The following is a 13,655-nucleotide window of genomic DNA, read 5'->3' as shown; positions in this document are numbered from 1 at the left end:
CGAAAACTTTGAAATGTCGAAGTTCATCCAAATTGGGGGAAAAAACTCTTAAGAGATCATGCTGGGAATCATGACTTCTCCAATGGGAAATACACAATCTTTGGAAAGAAAAAATCTCAGAGTACTTAGCTAAGGCATTAGTTCATAACCAAGGAGACTATGCAGAATGACAAAATACATTCAACTTTTCTAAGTAATAAAAATTTCTTTAGTGACCATAAGGTTATAAAGCAGTAAGCAGAACATATAGATTTGCCTTGTTGTTAAGGCTGTATTAAACATACTTATATAAGCATCTGTTGGATCATCGAGAAAGCAAGAGAGTTTCAGAAAAACATCTACTTCTGTTTCATTGACTAAGCCAAAGCCTTTGACTGTGTGGATCACAACAAACTATGGAAAAATCTTAAAGAGATGGTAATACCAGACCACCTGACCTGCCTCCTGAGAAATCTGTATGCAGGTCCAGAAGCAACAGTTAGAACTGGACATGGAACAACAGACTGGTTTAAAATTGGGAAAGGAGTATGTTAAAGCTTTATATCGTCACCCTGCTTATTTAACTTATATGCAGAGTACATCATGCCAAATGCTGGGCTGGACGAAGCACAAGCTGAAATCAAGACCGCTGGGAGAAATATCAATAACCTCGGATATGCAGATGACACCACCCTTACGGCAGAAACAGAAGAGGAACTAAAGAGCCTTCTGATGAAAGTGAAAGAGGAGAGTGAAAAAGGTGGCTTATAACTCAACATTCAGAAAACTAAGATCATGGCATCCAGTCCCATCACTTCATGGCAAATAGATGGGGAAACAAAGGAAAGAGTAAGAGACTATTTTTTTGGGCTCCAAAATCACTGCAGATAGTGACTGTAGCCATGAAATTAAAAGACGCTTGCTCCTTGGAAGTAAGCTATGACCAACCTAGAAAGCACATTAAAAAGCAGAGACATCACTTTGCCAACAAAGGTCTGTCTGGTCAAAGCTTTGGTTTTTCCAGTAGTCATGTATGTATGTGAGAGTTGGACTATAAAGAAAGCTGAGCGCTGAAGAATTGATGCTTTTGAACTGTGGTGTTGGAGAAGACTCTTGAGAGTCCCTTGGACTGCAAGGAGATCCAACCAGTCAGTCCTGAATATTCATTGGAAGGACTGATGCTGAAGCGGAAACTTCAATACTTTGGCCACCTGATGTGAAGAACTGATTCATTGGAAAAGACCCTGATGCTGGGAAGGATTGAAGGCAGGAGGAGAAGGGGACAACAGAGGATGAGATGGTTGGATGGCATCACCAACTCAATGGACATGAGTTTGAGCAAGCTCCGGGAGATGGTGAAGGACAGGGAAGCCTGGTGTGCTGTAGTCCAAGGAGTCACAAAGAGTCGGACACGACTGAGCGACTGAGTTGAACTGATATGAACACTAGGATAAATCTGCTTTATTTCATATAGTTGTCACTGAGATGCCACAAAAAAGTGCCCGCTGGTATCAAAGGCTCTCCAAGGGACCCAGGAGCAGCTGTAGGGCTAAGTGCCTAGTGCCCTCTCTGCTGGTCCTCTTTCTCCTTGGCCCTTTCCTGCTCTCCTTCCCTTTCTCTCTTCTTCCCGCTTTGCCACCTGTGTTGTCTAATGGGCTCTTCCATAGTCTCAGGCTGCACATCTCCTATGCTTGGTTACCTGCCCCAGTCCTAGCATCAGACATCCACCTGGCACCTGTGACATTCAACACGGAACTCTTTTTCCTGCTTTATTGTCCCCTGATTTATAAATGCGTGGTGGCTGTGTGCCTCCCACACCGTCCCCCCCACCCAACAGCCCTTCTCTTGCCTTCTCTGCTGTCGCTGTGCTCACTCAAATCTGCTTTTGATTCCTCCAAGTTTGACTCTGGTTTCCTTCTACCATCTCGCTTTTCTTTTTAAAAATATTTATTTATTTATTTTACAGTAGGTTCTCATTAGTTATCTATTTTATACATAGCAGTGTGTGTGTATATATATATATATCAATCCCAATTTCCCATATGATCCAGCAATCCCACTCCTGGGCAAATGCCTGGAAAAAACCGTAATTTAGAAAGATACATGCATCCCAATGTTCAGTGCAGCACTATTTACAACAGGCAGGACATGGAAGCAATCTAAATGCCCACCAACAGACAGATGAATAAAGATGTGGTACACATAGAATGGGATATTACTCAGCCATAAAAAGGAACGGAATTGTGCTGTTTGCAGAGAATGTGGATAGATCCAGAGACTGTCATACAGAGTGAAGTTTAAGTCAGAAAGAGAAAAATAAATGCTACATATTACCATATCGTAAAAATTCTGACAGGCTGAAAATAGCTTTTGCTTCTAGAAATTCATGCTGAACATGCACACTTTCCCATTAACTACATCTCCTTGAGAAGAAGGGTGTATCTGGCCACCATCTGTTTTGTATTTATCTCACTTCTGTATCCAACTTATCATTAGTAGGACTTAAATGACATGCACATGCTATTTGTTCAAAAAGCAATTTGTTGGACCACTGATAGAACAGACGGGGATTGGATTATATTAAAAATGAGTTAAACAAAGAGCAATTCTTACTCTCACTCCCCTTTAATCAAAGCCCCCAAAATTCAAAGCAGGAAGGTCAGCTCCACTAATACTAGTGGTGTGTCTTCTTAGAATTAACAAGAATGCTAATAATATCATAAGGAAAATGGTTGAGTTTTATCTATAAATGTGTTTGAATAAAGAAGTATATTCATTAAAAGTACATATGACATCTTGCTGGGGAAAGTACTTATGATGGTAAAGAATAAAATGAAGAAACAGGTAAATTAGGAAACAAAGCAAAAAGAAATCAAGGCGTTGGCCATTAAACTGAAAAAACGCCCAACAGGGTGGTGGTGTTAAAGGCACAGCCTGAGGTTGGACGGAATTAAGGAATCGTAATAGATAAGAAGAGTCACCATTTGTAATCTTATGTGGCGACAGCAAAATAGTCATTTAGAGCACTGAGTCAAACTCGCCAGTCCATCTTGTATCAAAGATAAGGGAAAAATCAGAAAGGGATGTGTGATCCACACATGTCACTAGTGGTAAAGAACCTGTGTGCCAACGCAGGAGATGTAGGAGACGCGGGTTTGATTCCTGGAGGAGGGCACGGCAATAACCCACACTAGTATTCTTGCCTGGAGAATCCCAAGGACAGAGGAACATGGTGGGCTACAGTCCACAGGGTCGCAAAGAGTTGGACACGATGAAGCAATGACCACTGCACGTGCTGAAATTCAACTCAGGCTTTCAGAGCCAGTTAGAAGATGACCGAGTCCCTCGGACTGCAAGGAGATCAAACCAATCAAGCCTGAATACTCATTGGAAGGACGGATGCTGAAGCCGAACCTCCAATCCTTTGGCCACCTGATGTGAAGAGCTGACTCACTGGAAAAGATCTTGATGCTGGGAAAGACTGAAGGCAGGAGGAGAAGGGGGCAACAGAGGATGAGATGGTTGGGTGGCATCACCAGTTCAATAGAAATGAGCTTGAGCAAACTCCGGGGGGATGGTGAGGGACAGGGAAGCCTGGCGTGCTGCAGTCCATGAGGTCGCACAGAGTGGGACATGAATGTGTGACTGAATAACAACAGAAGCTGACTCACCTCATGAGCTTTTCAGAACCCACCCCTAAGAGAAAGAATCTCTTCCTCCCCTCTGCTCTCAAATGTCCTTACACAAATGCGATGGAAAAGTCAGAAGGTCTTGATAAAAGAGATAAATCCATTAAGGGGATAAGGGAATAGCACCTAAAAAGGAACATTTAAGGCAATAAGACTGGTTTCGCCTGAACAAAGGAATATAAAGAAACTAGGTTTCTAGCCTAGATCACTCTGGTTCCTCTCTCTGTGAGTTAAGCTGGTGAACTGGTAACACCTTGCTTCTTGCACTGACTCTAAGCCTTACTGAGAGCTGCTCCTGTGAGGAATACATACTCATTTCACTCTCAGGCCAAGCAAATACAATTAGACGACTGCTTGAGAGCAGATAATGGCTTCTCAAGTCAAATATACCTGGAATATTTGCTTTTCTGTTTTATCTATCACTGTTTCCTTGTCCCAGGCATAGACATCCGAGAGCTGACTGTTCAAGTAGAGATGTCAGTAGCTGTTTTTAGCACGACCAAGACATGAGAAATGGGTTTTAGTGTCTAGTGTAGGTGACACATTGAAACGTGGAAACTAAATGGGTGGATGTTTACTGATGATGGGAAAATTATGTTGGAAAAGGTGGCAAAGAGATCAACATCCTATCTGGAGCTTGTGGTCAAGGTTCTGGGAAACAATTGGCAATATCTGAGGACAGAAAAGCTTGTGTCCTCAAGTCACTTCAGTTGTGTCCGACTCTTGGCAACCCCAGGGACTGTACCCTGCCAGGCTCCTCTGTCCACAGGATCTACCTGCCAAGAATACTGGAGTGGGTTGCCATGTCCTCCTCCAGGGGATCTTTCCCATCCAGGGATTGAACCCTCATCTCCTGTGTCTCCTGCACTGCAGGCGATTTTTTATTCTTGAGTCACCAGGGAAGCCCCAGAAACGCTTACAGCATTATTTAAAAAAATAACAAACAAACAAAAAAAAACAGGAGACAAGAAGATAAGCAAATATGTCTGATGCGGCAGACAAGGCAAGAGGAGAATTAAATCCTTAGACAGAAAACTGAAATGAGACCAATATACTACAGGTGGAAAAATGATTAAATTTTGAGTTGTAAATGTTTGAAAGAAATTGATACGTGCTTCTGTAGTGACTGTGGAAAGCATTTGTTTGGGGGGGGGTGGGAATGCTATATAGTAACTGTAAAAATATCAACAGTGATAAAAACAATTGTTAAATATCTGGAGGTAGAACCATTTTGGTTCAAATTTAAGATTTTAGGATTCCATTTTCAAGTTGAAAAACTGGGATTTAAATTAGAAAATGACTTCAAATTTTATTTCAGTGACCAAATTGTTCCTCCCAACAGTGTCAATAACACAGAAAACTCAAGTTTTCCTTAATTACAGACAGCTAGTAATTAGCTGTGAGTCCCAAAGTCTCATTCCCTCATAAAACAGGAAATGTTGGGTTTATTTGGAAGGAATTTTATAAAAAGGAACTAATTTGTCTCCCTTTTTTAGGCAAAAACTTATTTAGACCCTCTCATTTCATGTATGTCATTTTCTCAGATACCCATGGCGGCGGTGGTGGTAGCTTAGTCGTTAAACCGTGTCCGACTCTTGCAACCCGTGGACTGCAGCCCACCAGGCTCCTCTGCACATGGGATTTCCCAGGCATGAATGCTGCGGTAGGTTGCCATTTCCTTCTCCACGGGATCCTCCTGACCTAGGGATTGAACCCGGGTCTCCTGAATTGCAGGCAGATTCTTTACTGACTGAGCCACTGTACCGTCTATGAACATGGCCCAGGTGAATTCTTGTTGCCGGAGTTTCCTTTAAAACTCAGTAGAGAGCTCAGTATTCAGGGTGTAAGCTGAGAGAAAGAAAGGCATCTCCTCCCCACCCCACGCCCTGAAGCTCTCAGTCCAAATGAAAACAATCAACAGCAACACTTGGTCTGGATATTTGGCCCAAGGGAAGCATCTTCTTGTCCTCATTGTTCTTAGCACAAAATCCTATGCTCTATTCAAAATGAAACCCACAAAGAGCTGGCTCTATTTCCAGATTCACAATTGCATGAGTAAACTAGAGTTGACACCTGAGTACAGAGGAAACGGTGTGGGTTAATCTCCTGGCTCTTCACTCACCACGGACATTCATGGTTCTCAGGCAACCAGTGCCAAGCTGAAGACACACAACGGGTTTGTAAAGTGTTGGTCACGGGCTTCACGTAACTTGGTTTAGTAGGTGTGTCATTCAACTTTTAGGCCAGGTGAGCTGAGCTGTTTTGAAGTCTATAGGTTCTGAAATCATGCCCTTAAGGGTTTTTATCACCACCATGAAGGCAGCAGAAGTAGAGCTCTGACTCTAAAGGAAGGGGCTTTCCAATCACGGGTCAGTCACTCTGTGTGACCTAATTTTCTTGTTAGATGCAAAGAATGTTATGCCCAGAGTGTTGTGTCTTGTCTAAAACAGAAGCATAAGGTCCTAAAATGAGATAATTTTAATACAGAAGACAATTTCATTTGTTTTCAATGCTGATAAGCATTAATCTTAAATAATGCTCATTCTGTTTTTATTCTTAAGAGTAAGTGAGTCTGATAAAGTAGATAAGCACCACGGTCCTACTCTATCTTGTAATAAACTATAAAGGAATAGAATCTGAAAAAGTTATATATATATAGCTGAATCAGTGTGCTATACACCTGAAATTAACACAATACTGTAAAATCAGTGACTATACTTTAATTTGAAAAAAAGAGGTTAAGTAATGTCTGTCTCTAACAAAAGCTCCTGACATTTTTTTTTTAATCCTTGTGTGTGAGTATGCATTGTGCTTAGTCGCTCAGCCATGTCTGACTCTATTTGACCTCAAGGACTGTAGCCCGCCAGGCTCCTCTGTCCATGGGATTCTCCAGGCAAGAATCCTGGAGTGGGTAGCCATTCCCTTCTCCAGGGGATCTTCCTAAGCAGGGATTAAACCCTGGTCTTCTGCATTGCAGATGGATTCTTTATAGTCTGAGCCACCAGGGAAGCCTTACCAACAGTGAGTGAGGTTGCTCAGTCATGTCCGACTCTTTGTGACCCCTTGGACTGTAGCCCACCAGGCTCTAATCCATGGGATTTTCCAGGCAAGAGTACTGGAGTGGGTTGCCATTTCCTTCTCCAGGAGATTTTCCCGACCCAGAGATTGAACCTGGGTCTCCCGCATTGTAGGCAGACGCTTTACCGTCTCAGCTACCAGGGAAGTCCTAAATCTGATCATATATTAATGAAACTCCTCTCTCTCTGACACAGGGTTTGGGAACCAGAGACATACAGCTTCCCAGAGAAAGGACATCTCTTTTTTTTTTTTGTCTTAGAAGCACCGACAACTCCATTCCTCCCAGCCCTTAAAACTCTCATGATAATAATTATGGAAGAAATCACTTACTACAATAAATACATGTAAATAGATTAAGAGGAACAAGGAGTTGGCAAGGCTGGATTCTTAAGGGACAACCGACAGCCTTACCTATGAGGGTGTGGAAGACGGCGGCAATGGCCCCGGCCACCACCATGCACAGAACAGCTTTGGTCCTGTCCCGCTTGCTGTTCACAAACACCAGGCCCACGTTCTTGAAGTCACTCATGGGCCCTGTGAAGAACTTCATTAAGGAGTACGCCAGCCCATAGCTGGCCAGCATCTCCACTGCATCTTCCTTGACAGCAGCGATCCCCCGGTTCAAGGCCTGTGGAGGGGAGAGACCCACAGACAGCATTAGAAACATCGTCTCCTCTCCCACAATAAAGCGCAGCAGGTTGTGTTTCCATGGGAATGCTAGGCAGCTTATAGGGTAAATCTCACTGTGATTTGATAAAGGTTATTTATTTTCATTTTCATCCATATTAGCTTCAGTTTGAAATATCTTCTTGTGGGGGAGACAGCTGTCCGCTATCTCCTATGAAATTCCTATGAAAGGAATAGAAAAAACCCAACAAGTGTTCCATGTTAATATCAGAAAATAATTCTAAGATGTTCTGGTTAAAAGGTTAACATGTTAAATTTTATTTGCAGGCTGAATCTACACAATAGCAACAGGCATTTTGGAAATGGGTCAACCAGTTTATATGGAGTGGGTGATGGGTCCTTTTTTCCCTGTGTGTGTATGTGTGAAATACTGTACTTATGTATGTATCCTTCATAGCAAAATATAAGTTCTATGTCATGAAAATGGGTATTGATGGAATTTTTACACCACCTGTGGATGCTATTCACCTGATTCTTACTGTACTTTAATTTGAAATACATTCCTGATCTTTGTGCAGACAAATAGGAAAAGAAAATCTTTAAACTAAATACATTGTTTTTGAATAATTCTTGCTGGAGATGTGGCCATAGAATATTTTGTTTTAACCATCCCCTATGAGGGACCACCCCTCTGAGGTTCTAACTCTTCCACCTACTATATGAATAAATTGGGGCCACCAGGGTGCCCCAGTGGTAAAGAATCCACTTGCCAATGTAGGAGACACAGAGCCTCGGGTTCGATCCCTGAGCCTGGAAGATCCTCGGGGGGAGAGAATGGCTACCCACTTCAGTGTTCTTGCCTGGAGAATTCCATGGACAGAGGAGCTAGATGGGTTACAGTCTACAGGGTTGCAAAGAGTGGGATACGACTGTGAGATGGAGCACACAGACGAATAAATTAGATCGGAGCTTATGGGAATGGATGTCAAAGTAGAAGAACTTTGTTTTAAAAATGTCACCAGATGGCTGCTATCAAAAAGTCTACAAACAATAAATGCTGGAGAGGGTGTGGAGAAAAGGGAACCCTCTTACACTGTTGGTGGGAATGCAAACTAGTACAGCCACTATGGAGAACAGTGTGGAGATTCCTTAAAAAACTGGAAATAGAACTGCCATATGAGCCAGCAATCCTGCTGCTGGGCATACACACTGAGGAAACCAGATCTGAAAGAGACACGTGCACCCCAGTGCTCACTGCAGCACTGTTTATAATAGCCAGGACATGGAAGCAACCTAGATGCCCATCAGCAGACGAATGGATAAGGAAGCTGTGGTACATATACACAATGGGATATTACTCAGTCACTAAAAACAACGCATTTAGATCAGTTCTTATGAGGTGGATGAAACTGAAGCCTGTTATACACAGTGAAGTAAGTCAGAAAGAAAAACACCCACACAGTATACTAATGCATATATATGGAATTTAGAAAGATGGTAATGATGACCCTGTATGCCAGACAGCAAAAGAGACACAGATGTATAGAACAGTCTTTCGGATTCTGTGGGAGAAGGCGAGGGTGGGATGATTTGAGAGAATAGGGTTGAAATATGTATATTATCATATGTGAAACAGATCGCCAGTCCAGGTTTGATTCATGAGACAGGGCGCTCAGGGCTGGTGCACTGGGATGACCTTGAGGGACGGGATGGGGAGGGAGGTGGGAGGGGGGTTCAGGATGGGGGACACATGTACACCCACGGCTGATTCATGCCAAAGTATGGCAAAACCCACTACAATACTGTAAAGCAATTAGCCTCCAATTAAAAGAAAGAAAGAAAATAAATAAATAAATAAATACAACTTTCTGACTACAGTAAATAAATAAATAAATAAAAATGTCATCAGAATATCACCTCTGTCTTTCGGAACAGGCAACTGCCTGGGCAGGAGATCAACTTTCTGTATACACTTTTCATTCTTTTAATTTAGTTTTTATTGAAGTATAGGTAATTCATAATGCTGTGTTAGATTCTGGTGTGTAACTAAGTGATTCAGTTAAACATATTCTTTTCCAGATTCTTTTCAATTATTGTTTATTACAAGATACTGAATATAGTTTCCTGTACTCTACAGTTAATCCTTGTGGTTATCTATTTTATATATAGTAGGGTGTATCTGTTAATCCCGAACTCCTAATTTATCCCTCTCCCACCCCCTTTCCTCTTTGGGAACCATGTTTGTTTTCTGTCTGTGAGTTTGTTTCTGTTTCATAAATAAGTTCACTTGTATCATTGTTTTAGATTCCACGTAGAAGTGATATCATGTGTTTTTGTCTTTTTCTCTCTGACTTTATTTACTCTGATAATCTCTAGATATATCCATACAGGCTGCAAAGGGCATTATTGCATTCTTCTTTATGACTAATATTCCGTCGTATATACACTTTTAAAATAGACTTAATTTCTGGGATTAGTTTTAGGGTCACAGTAAAGTGGAGCAGAAAGTACAGAGAGCCGCCACATTGCCCCTTCCCCAAGCACACAGCGTCCCCATAGAGAGCTACGCTGACTGCACTCCATGAACCTACACTGACGCGTCATTATCACTCAGCATCCACTGCTGACACTGGGGTTCACGCTTGGTGTTGTACATTCCAGGGATTCTGACAAGTGTCCCTGACGTTTACCTACCATTATATAGCTGAACAATGCAAAGCACTGTTAACAAACAATGTATTTATTGTAGAAAATACCAATGTGTAAGGTTATTCTAGAAAAATCTATAATAAAAGTATATGATACTTGTAGAAATTCAGTGTCATTCTTCTGACAGGTGGTGTTATATAAGGTGCCATATGCTCTGTACTCAGTCATGTCTGACTCTTTGTGACCCCACGGACCATAGCCCACCAGGCTATGGATTTCCCAGGCAAGAATACTGGAGTGGGTTGTCATCCCTCCTCCAGAGGATCTTCCCAACCTAGGGATCAAACCCGCATCTCCTGTGTCTCCTGCATTGCAGACAGATTCCTTACCCGCTGAGCCAATAACATTTGTGTGATTATATAAGGTAGTTTTTGATAAATGCTTCCAATTATATCTCTCATTCTCTTTTCCTTTTTTCCGGTAATAACTTAAAATTTTCCATCAGAACTTTCATACCTGACATGATGCCCTCCTTAGGAACAAATTTTCCTTCTACCAAAGCTGATCTAATATCTTATCAGCCTGAAGCAAACTAAAAACCAACAAGCTCTTTGACAATAAATCCTGTGTTCAAAAGGTGTATGGTGTCAGAGGACTCCTGCTATGTGTCAAGATCTATCGCTCAATAATCTTCCCAGATTAATTTCCTTTTGGACCTCTACAGTAGATGTGGTTGATTTCCCACCCAGACGCCCCTTTCTGGTCAGCACATCCATCCCCAGGTCCTGGGACTTGGCCACTCAAGGCTCACAGCAGCCTCCTTCTCAGGAAACACTGCTCCCAGCCACTTTGGGTTGGTTAGGGCACTTCTGACCCCTCCAGGCAGCACCCAGACAATGAGGGGCTGACACAGGGATATACAAGATCACCTCCCCTGCCTTCCTGTGGGATCAATGCTGGTACAATTCATGCTCCAGACCCCCTGTGGGATCAGGTGGGAGGCAGTCTCCAGTGGAGACCACATCCTTTTTTAATTTTCCCCACCACCCAGGGCTTCCCGCTCCCCTTCTCCTGAGAGCACACACTCAATAAATCAGTCACATGAAAATTTCCCAAGGCAGGTTCTGTTTCCAGGGACCCCCGCTCAATACAGCTTCTAATTACGTTTCTTGCAGTCATAGAGAACAGTGTACGGTTTGTTCTTTTTCCTTCTCATCCTTCCCCACTCTATGACTGTAAACTGCTTGCTTTTCATTGCTAAAATTGTGTTCAAATTTAAATATATAGTATATATAATTAAGGGCTTCCCAGGTGGCACTAGTGGTAAGGAACCTACCTGCCAATGCAGGAGATTTAAGAGATGTGGCTTTGACCCCTGGGTTGGGAAGATCCCTTGGAGTAGGAAAAAGCAACCCACTCCAGAATTCTTGCCTGGAGAATCCCATGGACAGAGGAGCCTGGCAGGTTACAGTCCATGGGGTCGCAAAGAATCTGACATGACTGAAATGACTTAGCATGCACTTAAATATATAATTAATGATATCAGTATAATATCATTAATATATAATGATATATTACATATTAGCACAAGTTTTAAAATAATGTAGGATTAGTCTTTTTAGGTGTCTTGCTGGCAAAACTTTATTCTTTGCTAAAAAGGCATCAATTTGGCTGGGGCATCCAGAGTAATGCTATTTCCACCAACTCTTCCTTGACAGGGTCCTAAACCCAGTGCTGAGGCAGGAGAGAAAAATGAATTACATAAGGAACGATAGCTCTGTCAGCAAGACTGGGTGTGAACACTCCGCTAAGCTCAACAATTATGGTAATTTGAGGAAAAAGCACAGGGTTTAGAGCCATGCTGACTTGATTGGATCTGCTTCTATCACAGTACTTGTTCTCGCTGAAATAATAGATCTTAGATCGTCTATAAGTAGCATACAGGGCACCACGCACAACTGGCCTAGAAAAGCACTTGAAAGCAAGGATTTATGCCTGTGTTGTTTACCACCACACTCTTACCACCTTGCTACACTGTGTGTGAGGGTATACCTAGTCTCTCAACCGTGTCTGACTCTTTGAGACCCTATGGACTCTAGCCCATCAGGCTCCTCCGCCCGTGGGATTTTCCAGGCAAGAATACTGAAGCGGGTTGCCATTTCCTACTCCGGGGGATCTTCCCCACCCAGGATCGAACCTGCGTCTCTTGAGTCTCTTGAGTCTCCTGCATTGGCAGGCGGATTCTTTACCACTGTGCCACCTGGGAAGGGCCCCTCGCTACATGATAAACATTCAAGCATTTGTTTGATGAATGAATGAATTAGGTATTTTCTACTAGGAATTTCAATGTTGATACTAATTTGTGTACACTTGGGAAAAAAAATCACATTTTGATTATAAGATGATGTTATTGCCTGTAAGAGCTAATATTTTAACATTTTTATTGGCCATACTAAATGTATGCTGTGATGAGAAAGCAAATCCTGACTTTAAGAAGCATTAAAACACAAGGAAAAGAGCTTAGAATTGAGGAGATTTGCTATGCTAATAGTATGAGCCTTTTTATTATTGCCATTTGTAGTACTTCCCTCAGTTTGTTCACTTCCTAACTTTATGATTTTCTTTTGATACCGGAAATATGAAGTCAATCCTTCCTTTCATGGAGTTTCTCTCCATACTTCTGGACTTTGTCATTCTTACTCATCCTTAGCTAAGGCAATTTTGTTTAGCTTATAGTCTCATTTGCACATTTAACTTTCTGCTCCTCCTGGAACTTATACTGTGAGGTATGGCTTGAAATTAATTTTCTTATAATAATTTACCTCTTCAAAATCAGTTTGAATAAAGCACCTATCGCCTATTTATTTGTGATGCTTTCTCATCAGCCATTAGTTCTCATGCGCCCTTCTGTCACCTACTGTTTGCTTTATCTGTCACCTACTGTTTGCTTTATCTGTCATTTGCTTACCCTGTTTTTCTTCATGGCATGTTCATTACCTGACATTATATTGTCTATTTACTTGTCATTTGTCTTCGTGTTTACCCTATCCATTGGATGTAAGCTCCAGGGCCCAGAGAACTTTGGTTCACAGCACATCCCCAGTCCTAAACGTAACAGGTGATCACATGACAGGTGAGCGATGAGGGTTTGAAGGCATGAAGTGAACTACACACAAATAGTATAAACACTTCCTGCGACGGACACTGAAGAAATGAAATCACTGAGCTGGAGATTCCTGGGAGGAGTCTATTCAGATGAACCAGACAAGCAAACCCCTTCAAAGAGGTGACATTTGAGCTGAGAGTTGAAGAACAAGAATGAACCCGCCGTAGGAAGAGCTAGAGGAAGACCCAGGCCTGCAGGAGGGCATCCAATGAGAGTAGAGGGGATATAATGTGAATTTGGAAGAGTAGGTAGCGCTCAGGTCATTCCGGGTCACAGTAAAGAACATGGGGCTTTGATCTAAGAGCAGTGGGAAGCCATCAAAGGGTCGGAGCCCAGGTGGGAATGACCATCCTCCTGGCTGCAGGCACGGATGTGGCCTGGAGGGGGACAGACAGAGCAGGAAGTGAGGAGTTCAGTGGTGAACTCCGGATCACATGGTGATCCAGAGAAGAGAAGGCGATGGTTTG

General features: G+C 42.4%; 1 protein-coding gene across 1 annotated transcript in view; it reads right to left on the bottom strand.

Moving 5' to 3' along the window:
- Window positions 1-13,655, bottom strand: part of ANKH (ANKH inorganic pyrophosphate transport regulator) — a 160,868-nt gene that overhangs the window by 63,410 nt on the left and 83,803 nt on the right. Inside the window, exon 2 of the mRNA XM_043489077.1 lies at window positions 7,158-7,374. Coding sequence (XP_043345012.1) covers window positions 7,158-7,374 — 217 coding nt within the window. The remainder of the gene's footprint in view (window positions 1-7,157; window positions 7,375-13,655) is intronic.

Source organism: Cervus canadensis, chromosome 16 (assembly GCF_019320065.1).
Source record: "Cervus canadensis isolate Bull #8, Minnesota chromosome 16, ASM1932006v1, whole genome shotgun sequence".
Taxonomy (NCBI): Eukaryota; Metazoa; Chordata; class Mammalia; order Artiodactyla; family Cervidae; genus Cervus; species Cervus canadensis.
Note: the sequence above shows the minus strand (reverse complement) of the source record. Positions and strands in the feature narration are given on the sequence as shown.